We start from the raw sequence: 26,987 nt of genomic DNA on the forward strand, positions 1-26,987 counted from the left end.
AAAGAAGGAAAGGGGAAAGAGGACGAAAGGAAAGAATGGAGGAAGCAAGGGAGGGAGAAAGGAAAGAAGAAAGGAGGAAGAAGGAAGGAAGGAAGGAAGCTACAGAGAGAGAGAGATACACATTTTATTGGTTCTGATTCTCTGGAAAACCCTGACACATATAATGGCTTTGGGATGGGATGGTGGGGGGATGCTCCTGACCTAAGGACTCCTCATGAAGAATAAGAGTGTTCTCATGGTCTAAGCCTCTCTTAGTTGGGTTTTCTGTTATTTGCAGCCCAAGCATCCTGGTTAGTGCACCTGCTCTATCATTTCTATTGCTGCTTGAAAAGCCACCCCAAAACTAAGTGACTAAAGGCAACAACCAGGTATTATCTCTCATAAATCTACAGGTCAGCCAAGCAGGTGTGCCAGTCTTAGCTGGGCTCACATATGCCTCTGCCTCGACAGGCATGTTGGTTGAGATGGATGGTCTAGCACCATCTATGTGCTAGGCATGATCCTGGATTTTTTATTTATTTATTTTGCTATCAATAAAGGACACTATTGGGACAATTGGCAAAATACAAATAATGGCTATAAATTAGGTCATTGTATTTTGATTACCTGATTGTGATCATTGTGCTGTGGTCAGGTAAAAGAATTTCCTTATATTAGGGAATACATATATTGAAGCACTAGGGGGTATAGTGGTATAGTGTATGCGGTTCATCCTCAAATGTTTCAGAAAATTTTATATATCCATGTATTGTGTGTGTGTGTGTGTGTGTGTGTGTGTGTGTGTGTGTGTGTGTGTATATATATATATATATATATATATACACAGAGAGAGAGAGAGAAAAGAAGCAGGAGGAGGAGGAGGAGGAAGAGGAGGAGGAGAAGGGGGAGGAGGAGGAAGAGGAAGAAATCACATATAAGGTTAACATTTGAGGAATCCAGGTGAAAGGTATAAAGAATTTATTGTACTCTTTGTAACTTCTCTATAAGCTCCCAAATTAATTTAAAATAAAATTTTTAACAAAAAAAAAAGGAAAGGAGCCAGGGTTCAAACTTGATTTGGGGCTTTCCATAGGAGACCAGGGTTGCCCACTGACTCCTAGGGTCCCAGAGTTCATCTCAGGTCAATCTGAGGGTCTTTCAAACTCAACTAAAACATCCTCAACAAAAACAGCATGAGGATGAAGCCCTTTAGCCAGGAGAGTTATGGCGGTGATGCTTTCACTGAAGCAAAGGTTGTCGCCCTCATTTTTACTTTGGGGGAATTTAGATTTTGGTAGGTAGGATTTTCTTTAGCCATCAGTGCCCATAGGAAGGCAGAATAGGATATTGGGTCAGAATCCTGGTTGTACCCTTTAGTTGCCATATGACTTTGAACAAACAAATTGAGTTTTCCATGCCTCGGTTTCCTCATCTGTAAAATGAAGAACTTAATAGTAGACATCACATAGGGTTGTTATGGATTAAATCCATTAAAATGTCTGTAAAGAGCTGGGGACAGTGCCAGTCACAGGAGTAATGCTCTGTAATTGCTACTTGTCATGATCACCACCATCATCACCAAGATTAATAGGATTTCCATTAGGATTCTTGACTTTAGAGTCAAGAAATCCAACTTGGAGCCAGTGATGCATGTAGCACTTACTCATTGGTGACACTGAGTTAGTTACTTGTCCCATCAAACCACAGTGTCCTTATCTGTAAAATGGGAATGATACTAACCACTGGGCATGTGACATATTCAGCCTGGTGTTGGGCACACAGGAGGCCTCATTGGTGGCTGGGAGAAAAACTACCTGGAAAACCCATTCAGATGGCTACTATTATTTTAATAAAAGAAAAGAAAGAAAATAACAAGTGTTGGTGAGGATGTAGAAACATTGGAACCCTGTGTACTCTCGGTGGGCCTGTAAAATGCTCTGGGAACAGTATGACAGTTCCTCAAAAATTAAAAGTAGAGTTACTATATTGTATTCACTCTGGCTGCCATAAGAAAATATCAGGCTGGGTGTGGTGGCTCACACCTGTAATCCCAGCACTTTGGGGGGCCAAGGTGGGTGGATCACCTGAGGTGAGGAGTTCAAGACCAGCCTGGCCAACATGGCAAAACCCCATCTTTACTAAAAATACAAAAAATTAGCCGGGCTTGTTGGCGTGCACCTGTAGTCCCAGCTACCTGATAGGCTGAGGTAGGAGAATCGCTTGAACCCAGGGGGTGGAGGTTGCAGTGAACCAAGGTCGCACCACTTCACTCCAGCCTGGGAGACAAAGCAAGACTGTCAAAAAATAAAGAAAGAAAGAAAGAGAGAGAGGGAGGGAGGGAGGGAGGGAGGGAGGAAGGAAGGAAGGAAGGCAGGAAGGAAGGAAGGAAGGAAGGGAGAAAGAAAGAGAGAGAGAAAGAAAGAAAGAAAGAAAGAGAGAAAGAAAGAAAGAAAGAAAGAGAGAGGGAAAGAAAGAAAAGAAAAGAAAAAAGAAAATATCATAGAACGGTGGCTTAAGCAACAGAAATTTACTTCCGACAGTTCTGGAGGCTGGAAGGTTGGGATCAGGGTGCCAGCATGGTCTGTTTCTTGGGAGACCCCCATCCCTGGCTTACAGGCTGCTGTCTTCTTGATACTCCCTCACACAGCCATTCCTCATTGCCTGTATGCACAGGGAAGGAGAAAGAGAGATCCCTGTCTCTCCTCTTCTTATAAGGCTACCCATTTTTATCAGATTAGGACTCCATCCTTATGACCCCTTTTGATTTTTTTTTCTTTTGAAAAGGAGCCTCACTCTGCCACCCAGGCTGGAGTGCAGTGGCGCGATCTTGGCTCACTGCAACCTCTCCCTCCAGGGTTCAAGGGATTCTCTTGCCTCAGCCTCCCGAGAAGCTGGGACTACAGGAGCGTGCCACCACACCTGGCTAATTTTTGTATTTTTAGTAGAGACGAGGTTTCACCATGTTGGTCCAGCCTGGTCTCGAACCCTGACCTCAAGTGATCTATCCACCTCGGCCTCCCAAAGTGCTGAGATTACAGGCGTGAGCCACAGCGCCCAGCCCCTTATGATCTTAATTACCTCCTAAAAGCCCTATCTCCAAATACAGTCACATTGCAGGTGAGGGCTTCAACATATGAAAAGGGGAGCGGGGAGTTCAGTCTAGCACATATGATCCAGCAATCCCGCTTCTGGGGATACACCCAAAAGAAGTGACAACAAAGTCTGGAAGAGATATTTGTACACCCATACTCATAACAGCTCTATTCACAGCGACCAACAGGTAGAAGCAACTCAAGGGTCCACTGACAGATGAACAGATAACAAATAGATAACAAAATGTGGTCTATACGTACAGTGGAATATGCTTCGCCCTAAATAGGAAGAGAATCCCGACACAGCTACAACATGGGGAAACCTTGAGGACATTACGCTCAGTGAAATAAGCCAGGCACAAAAAGGCAAACACCGCATCCTTCCACTTATAGGAGGTACTGGACTAGTCAAGTTCTTAGAGACAGAAAGTAGAACAGTGGGTGCTACAGGCTGGAGGGAGGGGAAAATGGGAAAATTCTTGTTTAAAGGGTACAGTTTCAGTTTTGCAAGATGAAAAAGTACAGAAATCGGTTGTAAGACAATGTGTATATGCTTAACACTTAGCTTAGATAGAATTGAGATGGTAAATTTTATGGTATGCATGTTTACTGCAACAAAAAAATTAAAAATAAATTATCTGGAAATGTCTCCAGCATTAGAACGAGGGACCAAAATAGACCACTAGAGGGCGTTCTATGCACACGCTCCCATTTCATTTCCCGACCCTGCCTGCTGGACTCCGGCGGTTGATTTGTACAGGGAGGAAAAGGACTAGGGTTCCTCTCTCCTTTCTGCTCCCCCCACCCTTCCCCAAATGAACCAGCTCTGCATAAGCAACACACACACACACACACACACCTCCCCCCAACTCCCTCTCTTAGTCCCCTAGCCACACCAAACTTCCACCACACCCCAGGCCACACTAACTCTAAACCCCGTTCTTTATCTGGGTTCCTTCTCTCCATGTTGGAGACACAGCGAATTCCAGATTGAGTGTTCCCACTTCGCCTGGCTGCTCATAGGCCTTCTCGATGGCCCAGGAGCTGGGGAAGAGAGGAGAGGAGGCAAGGACCCCCTCACCCACACTATAAAGGAGAAAAACTGTGGTCCCCAAAGACAAAGGGACACCACAATGGAAATAGATCAGACACCTCATATCCCAGGTGCAAGAGCTCCGAGGTCAGCCAGACCTGGGGTTTTCAGGCTCAAATACTCACTGTGTATGCCATAACCTCTGCTGCCTCAGTTTCCCCACCTGTAAAATCTGTAATAATGCCTGTCAGAGTTGTTGGGAGGATTAAAAGAGCATAATAAGGTGGCTCAGGGTTGTAATCCCAGCACTTTGGGATGCCGAGGTGGATCACTTAAGGTCAGGAGTTTGAGAACAGCCTGGCCAACATGGTGAAACCCTGTCTCTACTAAACATACAAAAATTAGCCAGGCATGGTGGCTCATGCCTGTAATCCCAGCTACTTGGGAGGCTGAGGCAAGAGAATCACTTGAACCTGGGTGGAGGAAGTTGCAGTGAGCTGAGATCATGCCACTGCACTCCAGCCTGAGTGACAGAGCGAGACCCTGTCTCAAAAGAAAAGAAGAGTGTAATAAAATCCCTGTACCTAGAAATCACTCCATGAATGGGCTAACTGCTATTCCATGCCCCTTAGCCGATGCCGGCCTGGGTCGCCTTCCACCTCCCAGGGGCTTCTGCTGTGCGAGCACCAACCCTCCAGTTTGCAGTTTCTCTTAAGAAATCTTTCTTGAAGAAACTCACACCATGATCTTCTGGCCACAGGGCCAGTGATTTCACCAGGTAGGACTCACTGGCTTACAAGTAATAGAAACCCGATTAAACCACCTCAGGGAAATTGGGGTGCCTCATGGAACCTAAGGAAAAGGTGAATAGCCAGTCGCTGGGAAGAACAGATTCGGGATTTGAACCCCTTGGGAAATGCAGGAAACATTCTCCCTCTCTTCTCCCCCGTGTCTCCATCTCTCTCCCTCCCTACGCCTGCTTCTCACGTGGCTGCACTCACTTCCTCCAGCCCACTGACCTCCCTGCCATTCCTACAGCATGTCAAGCACCCTCCCACCTAGCGGCCTTCGTACCTGCTGTGCCCTCTACCCAGTACCCTCTTCCTCAGATCTCCCCTTATTCGCTACTCTCTCCTTCAAGTCATGGCTCAGATGTCACCTGGGTAGTACCTTCCCTGACCAACTGATTAAAGTTGCAACCCCAGTCTGGACAACATGGCCAAACCCCGTCTCTACAAAATATACAAAAATTAGCCAGGTGTGGTGGTGCACATCTGTAGTCCTAGCTACGTGGGAGGCTGAGATTGAAGGGTCAATTGAGCAAGTGAGGTTGAGGCTGCAGTGAGTTGTGATTGCGCCTCTGCACTCCAGCCTGGGCAACAGAGCAAGACCCTGTCTCAAAAAAAGGAAAAACGGCAATCATATCTCCACCCTGAGCATGATCTGGATGATCTAGCCCCTCCCTGCTTACTCGCTTATTTCTTTAATCTTGGTCCACAAAAAAGGGGGTTAATAATGCTCTCATCAGCTTTTAATTAACTGGTTAATTTTAAGAATGGCTGGGCACAGTGGCTCACACCTGTAATCCCAGCACTTTGGGAGGCCAAGGCAGGAGGATCACTTGAGCCCAGGAGTTCAAGACCAGCCTGGGCAACAAAGGGAGACCTTGTCTCTCCAAAAATAAAATAAAATAATTAAGTATGGTGGTACATGTCCGTAGCTCCAGCTGAGGCAGGAGAATTGCTTGAGCCCAGGAACTGGAGGCTGCAGAGTGCTGTGATCGCACCACTGCACTGAAACCTGAGCGATAGAGCGAGACCCTGTCTCTTAAAAAAGAAGAAGAACGTAATAAACACCTGTGAAACCACTACCCAAACAAAAGCTAGGATCTTGACAGTGATTTACATCTTACCATATGGTCCCCCAACCTGTGGCGCCACATTGCCCTCTTAATCCTCATCCTAAATCCTGTGTTTATTCTTCCCTTGTTTCCCTTTCATACAGTTTATTATCGCATATGTGTGCCCATAATTTTAGTTGCCTTTGACTTTATAAAAAGGGAATCATGTTTATGTAACAGGACATTTTTCACTGAATATTCTATTTCAAAGATCCATCCATATTTTGGCGTGTGGCTGTATAGTTCCTTCGTATTGAGTGCTGTGTAATATTTCATCGTGGGAATTAAACCATAATTTATTCATTTGTTCTCTCCAGATGGGCATTTGGGTTATTTCCCAGCTTTGGCCACTGTGACATCCTTCTATGGGACTCCTGCTGTGAATGGGCAAGAATTTCTCCAAGGTCCATACTCCAGAGTAGAATTGCTGGACTATGGGGTGTATATGTGCTTAACTATCAGAGATAAAGCCGGGCTGTTTTCCAACATGGTGGCACCAAGTCACGTCCCCACCAGTAATGTCTAAGAGGGCTTAATTTTTCTCCACTGCACTTACATTACAAGATGCACTCTATATTTATGCATTTATTTACTTTTTCTCTCCTGCCACCTAGAAGGTCAGCTTCTAGGAGAGCAAGAATTTTGTGTCTTTTATTCATCATTGTATCTTCAGTGCCTAGAATGGTATCTGGCACATAGTAGGTGCTCAGTAAACATCATCTGATTAGATGAATAAATGGATGGCTCTAAATGGGCCCTAAAATCTCACGATATCACATATGATTAGCCCAACTACCTAGAGACAGGTTGACAACCATCTCTCAGTTTTAATTCCTTAAATCCAGGGAAAGAACCATTGGCCAAAGCCTACAAATACCTGGACCCCCCAGCCAACTACATGAGTTTCTGAGGGTGGGGCTTGGACATGGGTAATTTGCATGCACTCTGCAGGAGATTCTCACATGAATCCAGGGTGGGACCCAGTGCTCTGGGGTGGGGAGGGCGTTCATCTCACCATCTCGCCCATAGATGCTCAAGCTGCTTTCAACTCTGGCTGTATGTGAATTTCAGAGCAAGACCCTGGGATGAATCTGTGCTCACCTGGAACCAGCCTCTGCCTGGTGATGGGGAGACACTGCTCCCAGGAGCCATGACCTGTACACATGGCCACGAGAGCAGCGCCCACCCTAACCTTGGGCCTGCAGACCCTCCTCGCTAAGCAAGGCCGGCTGTGGATGTCACCCTTCTGAGGCTTCTCCAATTCTACTGCCCATTCTCAGCAGGCAGCAAAAGACCTTTCACCACTCGCACCCCACCAGTGTCCTACAGGCCCAAGGAACACTCTGACTTCCAGGGGCCCCATTTCAGTCCCCAGAGACACCCAAACAGTCCTTCTCACTCTGTTTCCTGTTTTCCACTTAAACTTTTTCTCAACTGCTGAAGGGGAGGTCACAGCTGGTCTGCACAGAAGAATGTAGAGGGTTGGAGAGAAGGGCTCAAAAAAGCCTAACTCACTCGGGTCCACAGGCTGGGGACAGGGGTGGCATGTGTCTCCCAGGGCTCATACCCTAATGCACATGCCCCTAATATGGTCTTCAGTGTTACTCATCTTGTTTTGTGTCCCCTTCCAGACTCTCCTGTACCTAGACCAGGGCTGGACATACAGTAGGTACTCAATAAAGTCTAGTTAATTCCAGGCTCTTTCCAACACAAATCAAATCACATCAAATTTTTAGTAATTCCCATGACTCTTAGAATAAAATCGCAAACCCATACTGGGTCTTCTGAGGCCCTGCATGGTAGCTCTGCCTCTTCTGGCCCCAGGCTCACCCCTCGTCTTTCTCAGTGGTTACTTGGTCTCATTTCTGTTGCTTTAACACACCAAGCTCTTTCCCACCTCTGGGCCTTTGCACATCCCTGTTTCCTCTGATTTAATCATTCCCCCTCCTACCCCACTCAGCCACATTAAGACCTATGAATCCTTCAGGGAGTAGCTGAAACATCAACTCCTCTGAGAAGCCCTCCCTGATTCCTTAGACCTGATAAGACTCCTGTTAGATGTCCTCACGATATCCTGTACTTTCCCTTCATAGTCTTTGCAAAAGTTTGGAATTATACTTTGTGTGATTCTTTGATTCATGTCCGACTTCCTCACTAGACTCTGAGACCCAGGAGGGCAGGGACCATGCTGCTTGTGTCATCTCTGTATCTCAGCACGTAGCCCAGTGCCTGGCACATAGGAGGGCATCTGGTATTTTTTGGATGGATGGATAGATGGATGAATAAGTGGATAAGAGGAAGGAAGGGGCCGGGCGCGGTGACTCATGCCTGTAATCCCAGCACTTCGGGAGGCCAAGGCAGGTGGATCATGAGGTCAGGAGATCAAGACCATCCTGGCCAACATGGTGAAACCCCGTCTCTACTAAAAATATAAAAATTAGCTGGGCGTGGTGGCACGTGCCTCTAATTGCAGCTACTTGGGAGGCTGAGGCAGGAGAATCACTTGAACCAGGGAGTCGGAGGTTTCAGTGAGCCGAGATTGCGCCACTGCGCTCCAGCCTGGTGACAGAGCAAGACTCCATCTTAAAAAAATAAAAATAAAAAGAGGAAGGAAGGAAGGAAGGGAGAGACGGAGGAAGGGAAGGAAGGAAGGTGGGAAATTTCATACATGAATGTATAGATGAATGGATGAATAAATGGATAGATGGATGGATGGATGGATGATGGGTGGGTGGGTGGACAGATGAATGACTGGATGGATGGGTGGGTGGGTGGGTGGGTGGATGGGTGGAATGGATGGATGGAGGATGGGTGGATAGATGAATGGATAGATGGGTGGATGGATACGTGGATGGTGGATGGCAGAACAAAAAAAATGAGTTGGTCTCTTTCTGCCATCTTTCTGAGCTGCTATAATGGTGCATGTGAACGTCCTGGCCAGTGTTCTCAATAGCATCAACATGCTGAGAAGAGAAGCAAATACCAGGTTGTTTTAGGTTGTGTTCCAAAATCATCATCTAGTTTCTAAGTGTGATGATGAAGTTTAGTTTACATCAGTGAATTTGCAATCATCAATAATCACAGAGCTATAAAAATCACTGTGGACCTCACAGGCAGGTTAAACAAGTGTACAGTGACAAGCCCCAGTGTGATGTGCAACTCAAAGATCTAGAAAAATGGTACCCCTATCCCCTTTGGTTTCATTGTCCTGACAGCCTCAGCTGGTATCAGGGATTGCAAGGAAGCAAGACGAAAATACACAGGAGGGAAAATCCTGGGATTGTTTTTCTAGGGATGTAATAAATTCATATGAATAAAATGCCTCAATGGACCAAAAAAAAAACAGTTCATGATTGATTGCTTTTGCTTTTGTCCTATTGACTTCTCCATTGTTATCTGAGCCATCCCTCCCATGAATTGTGGGCTCCTTGGTGGCCAAATTCCTTCCCTCTCCTTGGAATTCTTTTCTCCCCAAGTTCCCTGGGAGCAGAGTTTTGCATTCCCAGATGTTCCAAACCCAGTTGAGAGGGGCCATTAAGGGCCACGCTGCACCAGATCCTCAGCTGGGTGCCATCCAGTAGTCACTCAACAAACACAGAGGCAGCATGGTGCTATGGGAGGTGCAAAAGCAATTGGAACTCAGACCCTAGCTCTGCCACTTACTCCTTGTGGGAACTTGGGTAAGCTACTTAGACTCTGAGCTTCAGGAGGTTTTTTGTTTCCTTGTGTAAAATGAGGACAACATTACCTTCCTTGTGGGGCAGTTATGAAGAGTAGTAAGTATTATTTAAGTGCCTGGCACATAATAGGCACTCAGTAAATGACACCCTTATGTAATGGGGCACCAGCCACACCACACCAAGATGAATATGATGGCTATCTCACTCTAGCAGGGACAGATTTCATTTAAGAGGCTAATTGTGATACAAGATGTCATGTCAAGGTATGGGCAAAGGAACACAGAGGAAGATGGGGTGAATTCAGGAAAGGCTTCCTGGAGGAGGTGACATTTAATCAGACCTTAAATAGCATTCGACAGGAAGTCCAGAGACACGAGTTCTTCTTTCCAATTTGCTGCTAAATCACCATGCGACCTTGAGCCAATCTCTTCTCCACTGTGGGATCCCCAGATCCTTCTACAACATAAGGTGGTTGAGCACCTGCTCTGAATCTGTTCAGTCACAGTCTCCTGTGAGAAGAATCTGCTGACAGCCAGAGCCCTTCTTCCCACACATATAAGACACACAATGCCTAGACACACAAGTTTGCCTGTAATGGGAGAGGGAGACTTCATGGACCCCAGAAGGCCATCCGGGGACCCTAGGCTAAAATCCCAGAACTCAGTGATCCTGTGGGAGTATCGTCAGACTTGGCCCTGCCCTATGCAAAGCCTCTCTCTTCAGTCTACAGCAGGTGAAAGCAAGCAGAATCATTGACCCAATCTGAAAAAGCCCATCCAACACTGGGCTGCAGGTCAGAGCATGGGCCTGGGGAGGGGAGGTCCCTCCAGCTGGCCGGAGAGCCAGAGCTGGATTCTGGGAAAGCACCCCTGAGCAGCCTGCCCCTGACCCTGCCTAGTGTATCGCCATCTGCCCCGGGGAGGCAGGCGTGGGCTGCTCTGGGCAGGCGCCCAAACAGGCCACTGACCCCCGTCAGCCACCCAGGCTGGAGTTCCTGGACGCATCCTTCATCTTCCCCAACCTAAACACCCACAGGCCCCGGGTGGTCCAGCCCCCTCCCAGCCAATGTGTGTCTCAGCTGCATCCAGCTTGCTGGAGGACAGAGGGACTGGCCATCCCGTTAACACTTGAGCCGCTGCCATTTCCAGCCTTCCCTTCCATCCAACCAATGCTCACCCACCATTTATTGAGCACCAGTGGTTTGCAGGTGGCTGTGAATGACATGGCAGAGGGCCTGCCCTTCTCTTCCTCCAGGATCTCACCTCCTGGCCAGGGTCCCCTCCCCTGATCCCACCCCTCTCACCTGGAGCAGGTGGGTGCTTTGGGGGAAGTGGGCTCAGGGCTGGGAACTGGGTACTGGCAGGAGATTCAGATCGGGGTTGGTGTCTGGGCATCGCTCTAAGCTTTTGTGATCCTGGGCCTGGGTCTTACTCTCTCCGGCTTCAGTCTCCTCATCTGTACTCTTCAGATTCCACGGTTCCATCTGAGTCTGAATCAGGCCTTGTCAGCATCCTCCCACCCCCAGGAATAGTTAGAGGAGGAAAGGAGGCTAGCTCTGAATGCTTCAAGATCTTTCTTTAGACAGTCTCTGGATCTTATTCATTCATTCAAGCATTTATTGAGCACCTATTCAGTGCCAGGCCCTGGACTGGGAGACTGGAAATAAAGATGACAAAGATTCAAGCCGGTGACTCCTAAACACCCCACTCCCTGCCTCACTCCCTGCTTGGGGTCAGAAGGCCCCTTGGGGTCTCGGGAGGGCCTGGCCGAGGATTTGGGGCGCCCCGAGACTCGCGTGTCAGCGCCGGTGGCGCTCAGGGCCGCGATGTGTCTCCTCCCCTTCCTCCTCCTCCGCCCCCTCCCCTCTCCCTCCCGGAGCACGGCCGAGGCCTCCTCCCACCCGCGGGATCCCGGCGGCCGCCAGCCGGCTCCTGCGTCCGTCCGTCGGCCGGGCAGTCTGTCCACGCGCGGAAAGCTCGGCGCGGCGGCCGAGGGGCCTGGGAGGGAACGGGCGCGGAGGCGGGACCGCGGCTCCCTCCCACTCCGGGGGGAGCCCAGGAGGCGGCGGTGCTGGAGCGCGAGCCGGAGCCGGAGCCCGAGACGAAGAGAGGCGGTGAGAACGCGGGTGCTTAGGGACCCCACCCCCGGCTCCCGCTGGGGGCCCGCGAGCGGCTCGGGGACGTCCGGGCTGGGGAAGCGGGGCTGTTACCCCCAGGGCGGGAGGCAGAGACGATCCAGCTCCTGGCTTCGCCCCCTCCGCGACGCGACCCCCGAGGGGCCCTGGGCCGCGCCTGCAGCGCCGCGCATCCCCGTGCTTCCCGGCGCATCCCAGCGCACCCGGCATCCCCCCGGCAGGGCGAGGGCCCCGGGGGAAGGGAAGGCTCCGGGAGCCAAGGAGGGCGCCCCCCAGGCGGAGAGTCTCGGAAAACCGCGCCCCCGGCTCCAGCCTTCCCTCCAGGCCTGCCCCAAGGGAAAGCGGGCGGGGCGACCCCGTACGCCCCCCTTGCTGTCCCCCTTCGGTTCCCCATTGTTCTCAGCCGAATGCTCTCCTGGGAAGGGGGGAGGGGGTGCTGCGCTCTCCTCTTAAAGGGCCCTCTCCCCTCTTGTCTCCTGGCAGGTCGCGAGCACGAGTGGGGTGGGGCGTGCCCACGGGCCCCCGCCCCCCTCGTCCCCCTGGTCCCCCAGCCCAGCTCCGGAGCCGCAGTCCAGGCGCGCCGCCCGGGGGTCCACGCCGCACCCCTCCCCCGTGCGTTCTGCGGCCACCCAGGCCTTCCAGGACACCGTGGAGAGGGAACAAGGGGGCAGGGACGCCCCCTTCGGCAGGAGCCGTCGGAGAAGGGGGCCCAGACCGGAGGGAGGCGAGAAGCCCCACTGAAGCCGGGCGCAGGGTCTGGGACGCAGTTGGGAGTGCAAAGGGCTGGCTGAGAGCCGCGGGAGCAGCAGGCTGTGGCCCAGGCCTCCTGGGTGACAGGCCCTGTCTGGCGGGGAAGAGGGACCAAGAGACAACACGGAAGAGGCTGGACATCGAACAGGGGCGGCTGCCTCACTCCATACCTGAGCCAGCCGAGGGGGCCAAGGACTTTAGAGCTGTTTCCTCCGGCATAAGAGAGACACTTGCTTTCTAGGGCAGCACCCTTTATCAGAGAAGGCTCTACAGGGAAGGGGTCGTGGCAGCCTGGATGGCCATCCCACATTCCTTTAACGGAGGTCTCTAGGCCTCAGAGAGAACCCAGAGTTAGAAAGGAGGCCAGACGGTCCTTGCTGTCCCCCTGGGGAGAGAGGAAGTTGCCGCCTGCTGCCAGGCCCAGGAGGAGCTGGGCCTGCAATAGTCGGGGACCTGGCCCCTGAGGCAGTGGCGGCCATGTCACGGCCAGGCCACGGTGGGCTGATGCCTGTGAATGGTCTGGGCTTCCCACCGCAGAACGTGGCCCGGGTGGTGGTGTGGGAGTGGCTGAATGAGCACAGCCGCTGGCGGCCCTACACGGCCACCGTGTGCCACCACATTGAGAACGTGCTGAAGGAGGACGCTCGCGGTTCCGTGGTCCTGGGGCAGGTGGACGCCCAGCTTGTGCCCTACATCATCGACCTGCAGTCCATGCACCAGTTTCGCCAGGACACAGGTGAGCAGACTCCCCACCCACCCCATGCCACCCGCCCCGCCGAGCCATCACTACCTTGCAGCGTGGGATGCTGAAAATCCCAGTAAATCTGCTGATGCCAAATCCCTTCCCCATCTCCCTGCCTCACCTCCAGAAAAACAGGGCAGTCTAACCTTGTCCAGTTTTAAGACTTGGATTCCAATGCAGCCTCTGAGCAAGTTGTAGGGCCTTGGGCAAGTTGCATCATCTCTCTGAGCCTCAGTTTCCTCATCTGCAAAATGGGTAGATCAATATCTCTCACAGCTGAGTGAGGATTAAATAAAATTGTGCTCACTGAGCACAGAACCTAGAATAGCAGTAGCATGTGATTGTAGAATAAGGGCTTTACATGTACTTCCTCATTTGATTTTTCCCAAGAATCACAGGCAGTAAGTCTGTGTAGTGTTGTATTATTATGAGTCCCATTTTATAGATGAAGAAACCGAGTCTCCCAGAAGCTGAGTGATTTAAACTCAGAGCTGGGATTTAAACCCAGGCGTTTGAGTTCCAGAACCAAAGTTCTTAACTGGTATCCTATACTGACTCCAAGTGTTGGTTTGGGGGGTGGAGTCGTGCTGGTGGTAATTAATTGGGGATGGGGGGCGTTGGTGGTGTTGATGGTGGGGTGAGGTGGCAATGATGGAGGAGACAGTGTTAGCGGTTGTGTTGGTGGTGACTCAGTGATAGTATTGATGGTGGTGGGGTCTTGGTGACAATGGAGGGATGGATGATGGTGACGTGGCAGTGTTGGTGGTGATGTCAGTGATAGCATTAACCATGGGATTCAGTGGTGTTGGTGACATTGATAGTTGTGTTGTTGGTGGTGCTGGAAGTGGTGTGATGGGGTGGTGATGATGGAGAAAATGAGAAAATGATGTTGGTGGCAGTCTTCGTGGCCATGTGGTGTGGCTGGTAGCCCTGTGTGTGGCTGTTACTTAGTGGTATTGGTGATCCTGCTGTGGTTGTAATGATGGTGGTGTTGACGGTTGCGTTGGTGGTAATGCCATGGCTGATGATGGAGATAAAATCGATGAGGCCCCGCTCTCAGGCCTCCTCTCTTTTGTTCTGGAGATTTGTCATCGTTGGGGAGATCTCCCTGAGTCATTGCCCGGTGGTATCTGTGACAAGCTCCATGGGCAGTGGGGACTGTTGGGGTCCTGCCATGCAGAAGCAGCCTAGAAATCCTTGGCATGTTTGACCCCCCAAGGACCAGCTGTTGGGGTTTGGGGAAGTTCCTATGAATCCCTGGATGACAGAACCACACGTAATAACCCCAGGCTGGTAGGATGCTCGCTTTCCCTCTAGAGCTGTGCCAACCAGTATGGTAGCCACCAACCACATGTGGCTACTTAAATTTACATTAATTAAAACTAAGTAAAATGTAAAATCCAGTTCTTCAGTCTCACTAGCCACACTTCAAGTGCTCATAGCCACATGTGTCTTGTGGTACCTTGTGGGCCAGTGTAGATCCAGAACATTGCATTGTTGCAGAAAGTTCTATTACACCGTGCTAGTTAGAAAGGAGTCCAGCCTTTCTAACTAGCACAGTCCAATAGAAGTTTCTGCAATGATTGAACTTTCCAATAGTCCGGAACATTGCTAGGTACCCACAGAGTGCTTACCGTGTCTGGAAACACAGGCGAATTCATAACAAATGGCTTATTGATGGTACAGATTAGTACATCTATGTTTCCGTAACTCCAGGCATTGACCACCATCACTGATGGTGCCAATTGTTCATGCATTCCATCATATGATTATTTATTGATCTCTGCTGTGTGTCAATTTCTGTGCTAAGCACTGGAGTACAGCAGGGAGCAAGACAAAGTCATCAGTCGAGGTCTTTTGCTGGAGGACCTACACTGAAGGTCCTGGTGTGGTCAGGGAGCAAGCAAACATATCACCGCAGAGACAATCAGTGGCAGATCTGAGAGCATGAACTAAACCTGGCCCAGAGGTACTCAGAGAAGGCTAGCCTGAGAAAGTGATGTCTGAACAGAGATCTGAAGAATGAGTGAGGGTGCCAGGGTCCCGGGCAGAGGGCACAGCCAGTGCAAAGGCCCTGGGGTGGGAAGGAGCAGAGGACGTTTAAGTCCGTTCTGTTTGGGATGCATCTCCCACCAAGGGGAAGATGGTGCAAGATGGCAGCTGAGCAAGGACTGGATGTACAGTCCTGGACAGCCACGCAAAGAACTTTGAATTTGATCCAGAGAGTAGAAGTCATCATTAGCTCCATGTGCCCATTCTTCCAGAGAGGCACAAAGGACCTGATGGAAGAAGGGGAAGTGTTGCACATTGCCCGCCCCATTCTGTTTTCTCCTAGGGGTAGAGGGCAGGGCTGTGAGAGCAGAAGTGGGTAGGTGTCACTCCTTGCTAGGAGGTCTGGTGTTCTGCAGGTTCAGAGCTAATGCTGGGTGTAGAGATCTTCCGGGACCTAGCTGGGTTGGGGATGGGCGGCGGGGTCCTTAGAAGCAGGGACAGACTCCCCACAAGGCTGCCAAGTTGGCAACTTTACCTTTGATCCTCTTGTCTTTGGGGGGACCCCCATTTCTATTCCCAGCATCCCCTTATGTTGCCGAGTCCCCAGACTTGCACACTCCCCTTTCATCAGGCCCCATTCTCTCGATAGTACCCCTTTTATGGTTCAGCCTCACTGGATCCCCCAGAAGTTCAGCTCCGGTCACTTCCCCTCTCCCTCTCTCCAGAGCTGTTCACTCCACACCTGCCCACTGTTTGCCGGAAAAGGGAAAAAAAACACTCATTCCTAAATGGACTCCTGGGAGCCTGCCAGGAACCCCCTCCCACCCCAACGAGAGAGGGAGGAAGGCCTGGAAACCTATTGCGATTGGCAGGAGACCTCGGCTGCCTGGGAACCTGCTGGAGAGTGGGGCAAGAGGCCTCCTCACCAGATATGTGAGGGTTTTTCCCTCGCTTTACCCAGGAGCAAAACAATGTCAAGAAAGGACGTCTTGTCCTCATTGGTAATGGACTGGAAAAGAGCCTCAACCGGCAGGGAGCAGACCTGAGTGCCAACGGTGTGACCTCAGGCCTCTCCAGGTCTCAGTTTCCACATCCGTGAAATGGGTGAGAGGATCACCTCTCCAGCAGGGTTGTCGGGTTGAACAGAGAGAATGGCTGATTTTATCCCACGAACATCAACTAATTATCTACTGTGTATCTAGCATGTGCTCACCACTGTGGGTACAAGAGAGACAAGCAAAAGATCTTAAATCTTTTTTTTTCTTCCTTTTTTTGAGACAGTGTCTCACTGTCTCCCAGGCTAGAGTACAGTGGTGCGATCTTGGCTCACTGCAGCCTCTTTCTCCGGGTTCAAGTGATTCTCATGCCTCAACCTCCCAAGTAGCTGGCATTACAGGCAAGCTACCACATACCACACCCGGCTAATTTTTGTATTTTTAGTAGAGACGGGATTTTACCATGTTGGCCAAGCTGGTCTTGAACTCCTGGCCTCAAGTGATCCACCTGCCTCGGCCTCCCAAAGTGCTGGGATTACAAGCGTGAGCCACTGTGCCTGGCTGTGAATCTTGAAAATATTATATTTCATACACACACACACACACACACACACACACACTCCAACATAATGCTGTAAAACCCAAAACTCACATGTATGTGCTGAAATCAACACAAGCTTCTGTCTAGATTTTCTAATTGTAAAATTCTTGATATGTTCATTGAAGCTGAACTTTAATTTTGAGGGGAGACTGCCCTAGCTTTGCTAGTTTCCCAATGCAGGAGCTGGCTGATTTTTTTTCTAATAGCATCAGATAATAAATCTTTTAAACTTTGTGGGACCTGAAGTCTCTGTTGTAACTATTCAACTCTATCAGAGCAGAAAAGCAGCATAGACAATATGTAAGTGAATGCGTGTGGCTGTGTTCTAATCAAACTAGTTGTGGACACAGAAATTTGAATTTCATATCTTTTTCACGGGTCATGAAATATTCTTTTTTTTTCTCCCAACCATTTAAAAATGTAAAAGCCATTCTTACTTCCTGAGCTGCACAATAGCAGATGGTGGGTGGATCTGGCCTGTGTGCTGCAGGTTCACTGACCCCTGCCCCACATGTTCTGAACCTGAGCATGGGGTAAGACCGTGCTGGTGCCACAGGACACCCAGCATGGTTTATCCACCCCTTGTGGTGTGTACCAAGGTACACGTGCGTGTGCGTACACACACACAGCACCAGTCTGCTCGCACAATGCCAACACACACATGCCCTGTGTATGTGCCTCTCGTGCAGTGCAGCCAGCGGAAGAAAGCCCAGGTGTCAGGCTGGGGCCACAGGGGAGAAGCCAGGCTCTGGCCCCACAGGGGCTGCTGTTTGTTCAGCCGTGCCCCCTCACCTTTCCCCTGCTGGGCTGTTTTCACTGCTCCCTGCAGGGGGTGAGGTTCCCTTTGAAGCCCTCCAGGTCCAGAGGCCAGAGTCTGGACTGGAAACTGGAGCCCCTCCACGGGGAGGCCTAATGCTGTGACCCTGAGCTGGATGATGTTAGATCAATCACGGTGGTGTCCCAGGCAGAGGGTTGGAGGGAGAGTCAGAGCTGGGCGAGGGATGGGTCGCTTGCTCGCTTCGCAGTACTGAGCCAAGTGCCCGGTTTCCCTCAAAGCTTTCTTTCTTCATTTCCCTCTGTCTCCAACCGTCCCTCCCACAGATGAAGATTGCCACATATGGGAAGCCCAAGGCCGAAGGGTATGCTCAGCTGGTGGCTGGGCTGGGCCCAGGAGCCATCAGGGTCTTGGGGTGAGGGGGTTGGCTGCCACTGGCAGTCGGGGAAAGGTTTGAGAATGGCTTTCTGCTCCCAGAGAAGAAGCCACATCTTCCCTGGGGGGTCATTTACATTCCCTGCCACTGGGACAGCTGCCTCCGAGGGCCTCACCCAGAGCCTGAATTTCCCACCCAGTTCACACAGCTGGACAGAGGTGTAACTCAGCCACTTCCGCAGAAGCTCCCAGCTCACTCCCTGGCCTCGTATGACTGGAGCTGGGGAGGCGCACCTATCTGCCTGGTATCTCCCATGTCGCTCTCCATGTGCTGCTGGAGGGGTGCATGGCAGCCTCCTGCCCATTCTGCTGATGGGATAGCTGAGGCCGAGGGGGGCCAGCTGGGGACCATCCAAAGATGCCATACCCGAGGCTGCAAGCCTGGCCTTTTCTGGTGCCCCCAAGCTGGCCAACAGGCTGGAGTGGCAGGTGGTGGCTGGTTCCGGGATCTTCCAGCCTGCCTCCTTCCCTGGAAACCTTGGGCTTCACTCAGCCCTGGTCCCTGCCATGAGAGGAAGCACTATCTGAGGACACTTAGGCTGGAGACCCTTAGGCTGTTACCACCCAGATGGGAGGACCTTTTCCCATCACCGGGGAAAACACCTCCAGAATTAGACACCAACTGGGGACAGTGAGGCCCAGAGAGGGTGAGTGACTTCCCCAAGGTCACACAGCCTACCAGTCCTAAGCTAGAGCCCAGGCCCCCCCCGACAGGCCTTAGGGATAGAAAACAAGGTGACATTTAATGCCAGGGCTGAGAGAACCCCCTCCCCCTTCTCCCTTGAGAGCGCTCTTGGGGCTTGTTGTCAGGGTCTAGCCCAAGGCAGGGACAGCCTGCACTACCCTGGAGGCCTCCAGGGCTCAGCTCCTGGTTACAGGACCCTTTGGGACCCTCTCTCCAGCCTCCTCACTGGAGACTAGGGCTGGGCCTGATGCCAGGGGCAAGAAAGACTATGTGTAGGGACAGGGAGCGGTCCATCTCTGGTAGCAGCAGGTCCAGCTAATCCATATGTGGGTGCTCCCCAACCACCAGTCACACTGTCTGTATTTCTACTATTGCCGACCCATGGTCTCTGGCTGCTTGGCTAACTCCAGAAGCCTGTTTTGAAACTGTAAATTCATCGCTCGTATTTGGTAGTCATTGGTGGCTTCTCAGTACCAGGTCCTGGGCTGGGTCTTGGGGACTCAGAGAGAAGGGCAAAATCCATTTCAGAGTCTAATCTATCCATTTCAGATCAGTTTCAGAGTCTAGTGAAGGTGAGGGCAAATGCATGTCATGGAAATAGCCTTTGAACCCTCTGACTCATAAGGACAACAGATACAGACCTAAAACCCAGCTTGGCCCCTTGCTGGCTGTGTGACCATGGGCAAATTCCTTAACGTCTCTGAGTTTATTTCCTCCTCTGTAAAATGGGGATAAGAATAGTCCCTAGCTGGGAGGGTTGTCATGAGGACATAATGAGATATATAAATGAGATATGTAGATAAAAGCTTGGAGGATACTACTTTGCATGTAGTAAGCACTCATGCTCAAGGAAGAAAAAGATTTAAATGCCTCACTAGGGAGATGCAGGGTGCCTTCAGCCATGGAATGTGCATGGTGTATGCCTGGAGCTTCTGAGAGGAGGACTTCCTGGAGGAGGAGTCCTTTGAGAGTGTGTGATTTGGGTAAATAGAATGATAGGAGGAACACTTCCAGGTGGAGGAAACAGCAGGGGTCCTTCAGCAGGGTCCTGGAGGAGGGTCTCAGGCCTGGGTGGCAGAGGGAGGCTGTGATGGGAGATAGGGGATGGGTAGAGGAGGCCTCGTGGGGCCCACTGGGGCCTGGCAGGCTGGGCTGCCAGCTGCTGCCCTTTAGCAGCCAGGCCCCGGGGGACTCACAGCCACGCTGCAGGACCAGCCTCATTAATCACGGGCCCTTGGAGCTGGAGCAGGTGGGGCAGGGGCAGCCTCAGGCACTTCCTACAGTCTGTCTGGGTTCCCTTCACCCAGCCAGCGGGCGTCACCCCATTTAACACATAGTAAAGCTAAAGCTCAGAGGGTGGGGAGCCGCCTGCCGACGCTGAGAAGAGATGGGTCTGAGATCAGATCCAGGTCTGCAGCTGGGTGCGCACGGCCCTTCCCAGGCTCGCCCAGGCCACCGAGTACCTTGGACAGCACCATCAGCGACCCGCCCGCGCCTTCCGGGCTGGGGGTGGGGATGCCCGGGACAGACCCCCTCGCAGCCCTCTCCCTCTCCTTCTCCTCCCCTGACCCCTTTCTCCTCCTTCTTCCCTCCCTCCTCCTCTCCAGCTTCCTCCCATCCCCCGCCTCATTCTTCCAAAGGAGCTGCGGAGTCTGACCTGGAGAGGAAAGAGGAGATGGAAGCTGTGATGGGAAGCGTGGGGGCTGGAGTAGGGGAGGTGATGCGGAAGGGACAGGTAGCGGGGCTGTGGAGGGGATGGTGAAGAAGGTGGTAAGGAGTGAAGCGTGAGGGGTTGAGAGGGGAGATGATGGAGGGTGTGATGAGAGGGTGACGAGGAGGGGCCAGGACGGGGAGGCCACGGGGAGGCCAAGGGGTTGGGGCAGGACTGGTCACAGTGGCTCCAAGTGCCCATTCAGGCAGTAGGCAATGGGACTGAGGTCCCTAACTCTCTCTCCAGTGTAATGTTCTTGGTGCATGGGGGTGTCTGGGGTGCTCCCAGGCCTCTGCCCGCCACCTCTGTCTGTCCCTGGGCCTCCATCCTTCCACCTGGCTCTGGAATCACAACCGGTGGTAGCCAGTCCCCAGAACAGCTCCAGTCCCTTAGATAGTCACCCCCATGAGCCCACTCAGCCTCTGGGTTGACATAGACACCCCCAGCAGCCCCTAGCTGCCTCTGGCTGACATCAACTGAGGACACGGGGCCTGGAACCTGGAAACAGCTACCTCAGGGAATGCTGTTGGTGAGGGCCAGGCTCTGGGTTCCCATCCCAGCTGCTTACTAAGAATCATGGGGTGTGTAGGCCGGGTGTGGTGGCTCACATCTATAATCCCAGCACTTTGGGAGGCTAAGGTGAGTGGATCACCTGAGGTCAGGGGTTCGAGACCAGCCTGGCCAACATGGTAAAACCCCCTCTCTACTAAAAATACAAAAATTAGTGGGCATGGTCGTGGGCGCCTGTAATCCCAGCTACTCGGGAGGCCAAGGCAGGAGAATCACTTGAACCCGGGAGGTGGAGGTAGCAGTGAGCTGAGATTGAGCCATTGCACTCCAGCCTGAGTAACAGAGTGAGACTCTATCTCAAAAAAAAAAGAAAGAATCGTAGTGGGTGGGGAGATTTGTGACCTTAAGTAAACCACACTCCCTCCCTGAGCCTCTGAGCCTCTGTTTCCTCACCTGTAATATGGACCTGATGATAGTACTGAACTTGTGTGATTGTGGTCACTATTCATTCATTCATCAGGAATTTCATGAGCACCTACTGTGTGCCAGGCACTGTCCGGGCACTAGGAATGTCACAATCAACAGGACAGACACAGAAGCCCTCAAGGTGCTTCTGTTCTGGGGGTGAGGGGTGGAGTGATGATGAGTGTGATGCAGGAGGCCAGGCGCCAAGGAAGTCCCAGCATATAGGACTGTCCCCTACCTTGGGGCCCAGGAGCTGCCGGGCTAGGAGCTGAGTCTCCTCCAGGTCCCGCATAGTTGTGTCCTTGCTCGGCCACCCTGGCCAAGCGCCTCTCCCTCTCTGGGCTGCTTCCATCATCCCTCTGGAGCTGCTCCAGGCTGCTACTGCTGCCTGCACAGACAGCAGTGGCAGGCCGGTGACGGGGTGCATGAGGGAGTCTGGCGCTGGGCCCTGGAGCTGAGCACCCTGAGATGCAGAACAAAGGACGAGGCAATCAAAGGAGGCTGCCAGGACAGTCCTGCCAGCAGCTGCAGCACAGCCACCTCTTGTCCCAATGACCGACTGGGCCTTTGTCCCCTCCCCCTCCAACTGCAAGCAGAGCACGGTAAGAGGAAGCACAGAGTTTACCTGGAATACCACCTTCCCAGGGCCCTCCCCCTGGCTGGGGTAAGCATTGCCCTCCCCAGCTTCCTCTGTTCTAGGGGGCGAAGTTTCACTTGTTCCAAGGTGTTACTCACCTGGCCCTGTGGAAATGACAGTCAGGGAGCCTGGGTCCAAGGCCTGTCTCTAATTTGCCAGGCGATCTTGCCCAAGTTTCTCTCTGCAGCTCAGCTTACCCATCTACACAAAGGCTGCAAATTCAGATGCTTACAGGGCCTGGGCAACTAATAGAAGTGTGTGCAGTGTCTGGGAAGGCAGAGGTTTTTTAACTGTCTTGCTCTCCAGTGCCTGGTGTGCAGCAGGTGCTCAATAAATACTTGAAGGCATGAATGGGGCCAGCATAACTCAGCTCCTGCTCACTGTTGCCAAGGAGGCCAATTGTTGTGGCCCCACCCTTGGATATCTGGGGATTTCTGAAATCTGGACTGGTGTGAATCTGCCCCAATTTTTAAATGTGAGGCCATTTGAGGTGGCTCATGCCTGGAATCCCAGCACTTTGGGAGGCTGAGACAGGAGGATCACTTGAGCACAGGAGTTTAAGACCAGCCTGAGCAATGTAGTGAAACCCCATCTCCACCAAATAAAAACGAAAAAAAAAACAGCTAGACATGATGGCACACACCTGTGATCCCAGCTACTCAGGAGGCTGAGGCTGGAGGATTGCTTGAGACCAGGAGGTGCAGGCTGCAGTGAGTTATCATGGCACCACTGCAATCCACCCTGGGCAACAGAGTGAGATCCTGTCTCAAAAAATAAAGAAAGAAAGAAAGAAATATAGGTCACTATTTTTTAAATGTAAATAGCATGTGAACCAGAACAAAACCATATCCGCCCAGCTTGCAGTCTCCAGCCTAGTCACGAACAGCATTCAGTTAGGTTCATTCAGATGTATTTGGTTATTCATTCATTTATTCATTCATCCAACATTTTGCAAGGACCTACCTCCCTGCACTCCTGACCACAGAGGGATGCCAAGGTGACTGTAAACCAGCCCAGCCTTGGAGGGGCTGCCAGGCTGGAAGGAACACAGACACCTCCGCACCTAGTGAGCTACGTGCTTTGATGGGAGCATTGCAGGCGCAAGGTGCTATGGAGTCCCCGAGGAGCGAGTGGTTTGCCCTAAGGATGGCAGAGAAGATTCCAAGAAGACAGAGTGCTTGTGCTGAGCCAGAAGATTGAGAAAGAACTCAGCAGGGAGGCCAGTGGGGTGGGGTGGGTAGGACACTCTAGACAGATGGAACAGCATATGCAAATACAGAGGCATAACCGCACACACGGTATGTTCAAAAAATAGCTGGAATTTTGGTGTGGTTAGAGTGTGAGGCTGTGCAGACAGCTTGTGATGGGCTTCAGAGGCTACTCTAAGGAGTTTAGACTGATTCCTAAGGGCACTAGGGAGCTATTGATAGCTGTGGAGCAGAGGAGTGACACAGTCCAGCCTTGAGTCTGTGAAAAATCCCCCTGGCTGCCATGTGAGAATGCACTGCACATTGCAAAGGGTGGACACTGGGACATGGGGAGGAGGCCCCTGCAACAGTCCAGGCTAGCACTCTGGTGGCATGGGCCAGAGGGCTGACAGTGGAAGTCGGGGAAGTTCAAATCCTGACTAGATTCAATCTTCACTTAGTAGCCCAGTAGCTATGTGACTCTGGACTTCAGGCAAATTGCTTCACCTCTCTGCCTCACTCAGTGTTTGTACAAGACAGTGATCGTAATAGTTGTCATTATCATATGTTTATTATCATTATTATCATAACAACCTGCCCCAGTCATTTTGTGGCTGAAGAGTTGACTTACACGAAGCATTTAGAACAGCGCCTGGCACATAGTAGGCCCTCTGGGAGTGTTTATTATCATTATTATTTAATTATTATTACAATTATGCCATTTCACAGATGAGAAAGGAGCAGTTTGGAGGGCTCAGGCTGTGGAGGACTGTCCAGCCCTCTGTCCCCTCCCCCTCCACTTCCTGCTTTGCTAGGGATCTGAATCCCCTGCTGGGTGTGTGGGAAGCCAGGTGACCAGAAAGCCCCCCATACAGCCCATGGCGTATGAGTGCCCGCCTCCGCCTGCCAGCAGCCTCCAAGGTGGTAGCCTCTCCGAGTGCCACGCAGCCCTTCAGCCTTCCTTAGGCAGCGCTGCAGACCCCCTCTCCTCCCCTTGTCTCCCCACCACCCTGGCCTGGCTTCCAGCAGACCCTGGAGAACCTGGGCCAGCTTCAACCACGAGGAAACCACTAATGGGCCACAGCTTAGCCTGATGAGTCCCAGAGGAGAGTTTGGAGGGAAACAGAACACTGCGGGATTATTGATCATGGGGCAGGAGCTCGTGAGGCAGCCTGGATCCACAGGCTGCAGCTCGAATCCCAGCCCAGCCGGTGCCCCCAGCCAGACTTCCACGTCTTCTCAGGGAGCCTCAGTCTCCCCATCTGTCCGATGGGGCTAATATTAGCACACACACCCCTGGGGCTGCTGTGAGGACTGGGAGATGATGTGTGTGAGCCCCTAGCACAGTTGCTGGCACTGCGGAGCATTCGGTAAAGTGTTGGGTGCCGCTGTTGTCCTTGTTGTAGGAGACAGGTGAGCAGCCATGCAGATGCCAGCTAAGGGACTATTCCAGAAGGTCACATAGCAATCCGGGGTTGGAACCTCAGCCATGTCACTTACTTACCGTGCAACTGCTGTGCCTCAGTTTCCTCCCCCAGAACATGGGCTCATGAGACTAAGTCAGAGGGAACAGCAAATGAAGCAAGGTGGCCTTGTGTAGGCTCCAGCTGGACCGCTCACAGATGGCATCCAGTGTGCTCCTAACTGCTCCGTGCCTCTGTTTTCTCGCCTCTAAAATGGGGCAATAACACCCCCACCTCCTAGGGGTGCTAAACACACCCTTTCGCTTGAACGAGCTAAACACAGCCTGGGGCAGAAAAGTGTGCTCTCTGAGTGTGGATGGCTGTTAGTATTATGACTTCTGGGTTGGTGAAGGATTCAGTGAAGTCTCTGACTGGGGCCCAGCCACTGCCCAACCCCGGTCACAGGCCTCAGCCTGTGGTGGGACTCCCCCAGCCTGACAGGATGTCCCATGACCGCCTCCCACGTGCCCCCTTCCCGTCAGGGTCTGGGTGCCCCCAAACTGAGATCACTTCCCTCCGGGAAGCCACCCCCAAAGGGAGGGGTTCCCTGCTGGGCCTTGAAGCTGGCCTAGCCCAGAGAGGAACCGTTTAGAGGCCGAGGGGCCAGCAGGAGGAAGGCTCGGGGGCTCAGAACCCTCCCCCTTCTCCGTGGAGTCAGCTGCTTCTTAAGGCCAAGAGGTGGGGGCTGAGGCACCCACATACCCACCTCTAGGCAGTGGGTTCAGATCGGGACCATGCTCTAGGGCAGAAACCTCACACGGCTAAACAACGGAAAGTAAAGCTGAAGTAGTGAGCTCTCCATCGCTGGAAGTATCCTAGGCTGTGCTACCACTTGGTGAGGTTGAACCCCATGGAACCAGTCCAACCTGGGCCTGCCTTTACTCCACGAGTGTGGCATCATTCCCAGCCCTCTGCTCTCACCCTCCCAAGAGTTCACCTCTCCAGGCCTCAGTTTCCTCATCTGTAAAATGGAAATAGTCCTGGTCCCTCCCTGGAAGCAATGGTGTGAGGCTGGAATGAGTGAGTGCAAGGAGAGTGCTGAGCGCAGCATGTGCCATACAGTAGGTGCTCAATAAATGCTAGCCTTGGTTTCCCTGATTCTCCATGATGGTCTCAGCCTCTAGGTTTCCAGCTTCCCTTTCTTTTCATCTCTCAAGCTCGTCCTATCTCTGACTCCAGCTCTCTTGGTATCTGCCTCAGTTTTCCATGTTGGCCTTGGGCTGTCTCTGACAGTCTCTTCGATCATGTATGTCTCTCTGTGTCTCTCTCCATCCTGCTGTCACACTGTCTCTGCCCCAGGCATGAAGCAGTCACTGGCAGCTGTGGCTGTGGCCGCCCCCACACCCGGTCTCAGGGGCCCAGCTTGTGCAGTCCTCCAGCTGACACTGACCAAAGTCCCTTTCTCCAGTTCAGCTGGAAGAAGCCTGGAATTTTTCTGCCAAACATTTTTAAGCAACTAGGGAGGAGAGAGAAGGGGAAGACAACAAAGGCAGAGACACAAAAACAGGCCGAGGCAGAGGCACGGAGCCCGTGTTTGTCACAGGCCCCTAACTGCCTGGGGGACGCAGACCCTGTGGCCAGCACAGCAGGGTGCCCTGAAGGCCAGAGTGGGGTGTGGTCTGCTCTGGGCCACCAGCCTGAGGCCCAGCCTCTTTCCCAGGCTGAAGAAACTCCAGCCCCTTCTTAGACCCATTGTTCTGGCTGAAAATCTAGGCCATGGCCACTGCGGAGGAGAAGGAGCATTTCCACCACTGCTCCCTTAGAAATCTTGAGATCGAAGTCCAGGCAGGTCACCAAGGAACCAGCTGCCCATCCCCTCGGCCTGGTCCATGGCCAGCCTGGGCCGGAGAGGCGGACGGATGGGCAGGCGGGCAGCGGCGGGCGCTGCGGGGTGCAGGGCCCAGCGGGGAGGACAGCAGCTGCCCTAATTACTCCCGCTCTCCAGGTTCCAATCTTGTTTCAAAAGGACTCCAGGGACACAGCCTTTAATAACTACCAGTAAACAGGCAGGAAAATCGATACCTGGTAAATAGAGCCCTGGAGAGAGGGAGGCCTGGGCTAGGTGGCCCTGACGGGCTCCCAGAGTCCTTTGCTGCAGAGCTGGCCAACGCTGACATTGGGAATCCTCCTCCCGGCCTGAGGGTCCTCCCCAGGGACCCCTCGAAGCTTGGCCTCCACCCTGGGGGCTGCTTGCTCTCCAATCTCCACTCCCTCTCCATCA

The 26,987-nt window shown here is 52.2% G+C and overlaps 1 protein-coding gene across 1 annotated transcript in view; it reads left to right on the forward strand.

Annotated features, from left to right (window-relative positions):
* The first annotated feature begins 11,558 nt into the window (after positions 1-11,558).
* DTX1 (deltex E3 ubiquitin ligase 1) overlaps positions 11,559-26,987 on the forward strand; it is a 41,363-nt gene continuing 25,934 nt past the window's right edge. The window contains exons 1-2 of the mRNA XM_031000822.3: positions 11,559-11,797; positions 12,302-13,304. Of these exons, the coding sequence (XP_030856682.1) occupies positions 13,046-13,304 (259 nt within the window). The 5' untranslated portion in view covers positions 11,559-11,797; positions 12,302-13,045. The remainder of the gene's footprint in view (positions 11,798-12,301; positions 13,305-26,987) is intronic.

Source organism: Gorilla gorilla, chromosome 10 (assembly GCF_029281585.2).
Source record: "Gorilla gorilla gorilla isolate KB3781 chromosome 10, NHGRI_mGorGor1-v2.1_pri, whole genome shotgun sequence".
NCBI lineage: Eukaryota > Metazoa > Chordata > Mammalia > Primates > Hominidae > Gorilla > Gorilla gorilla.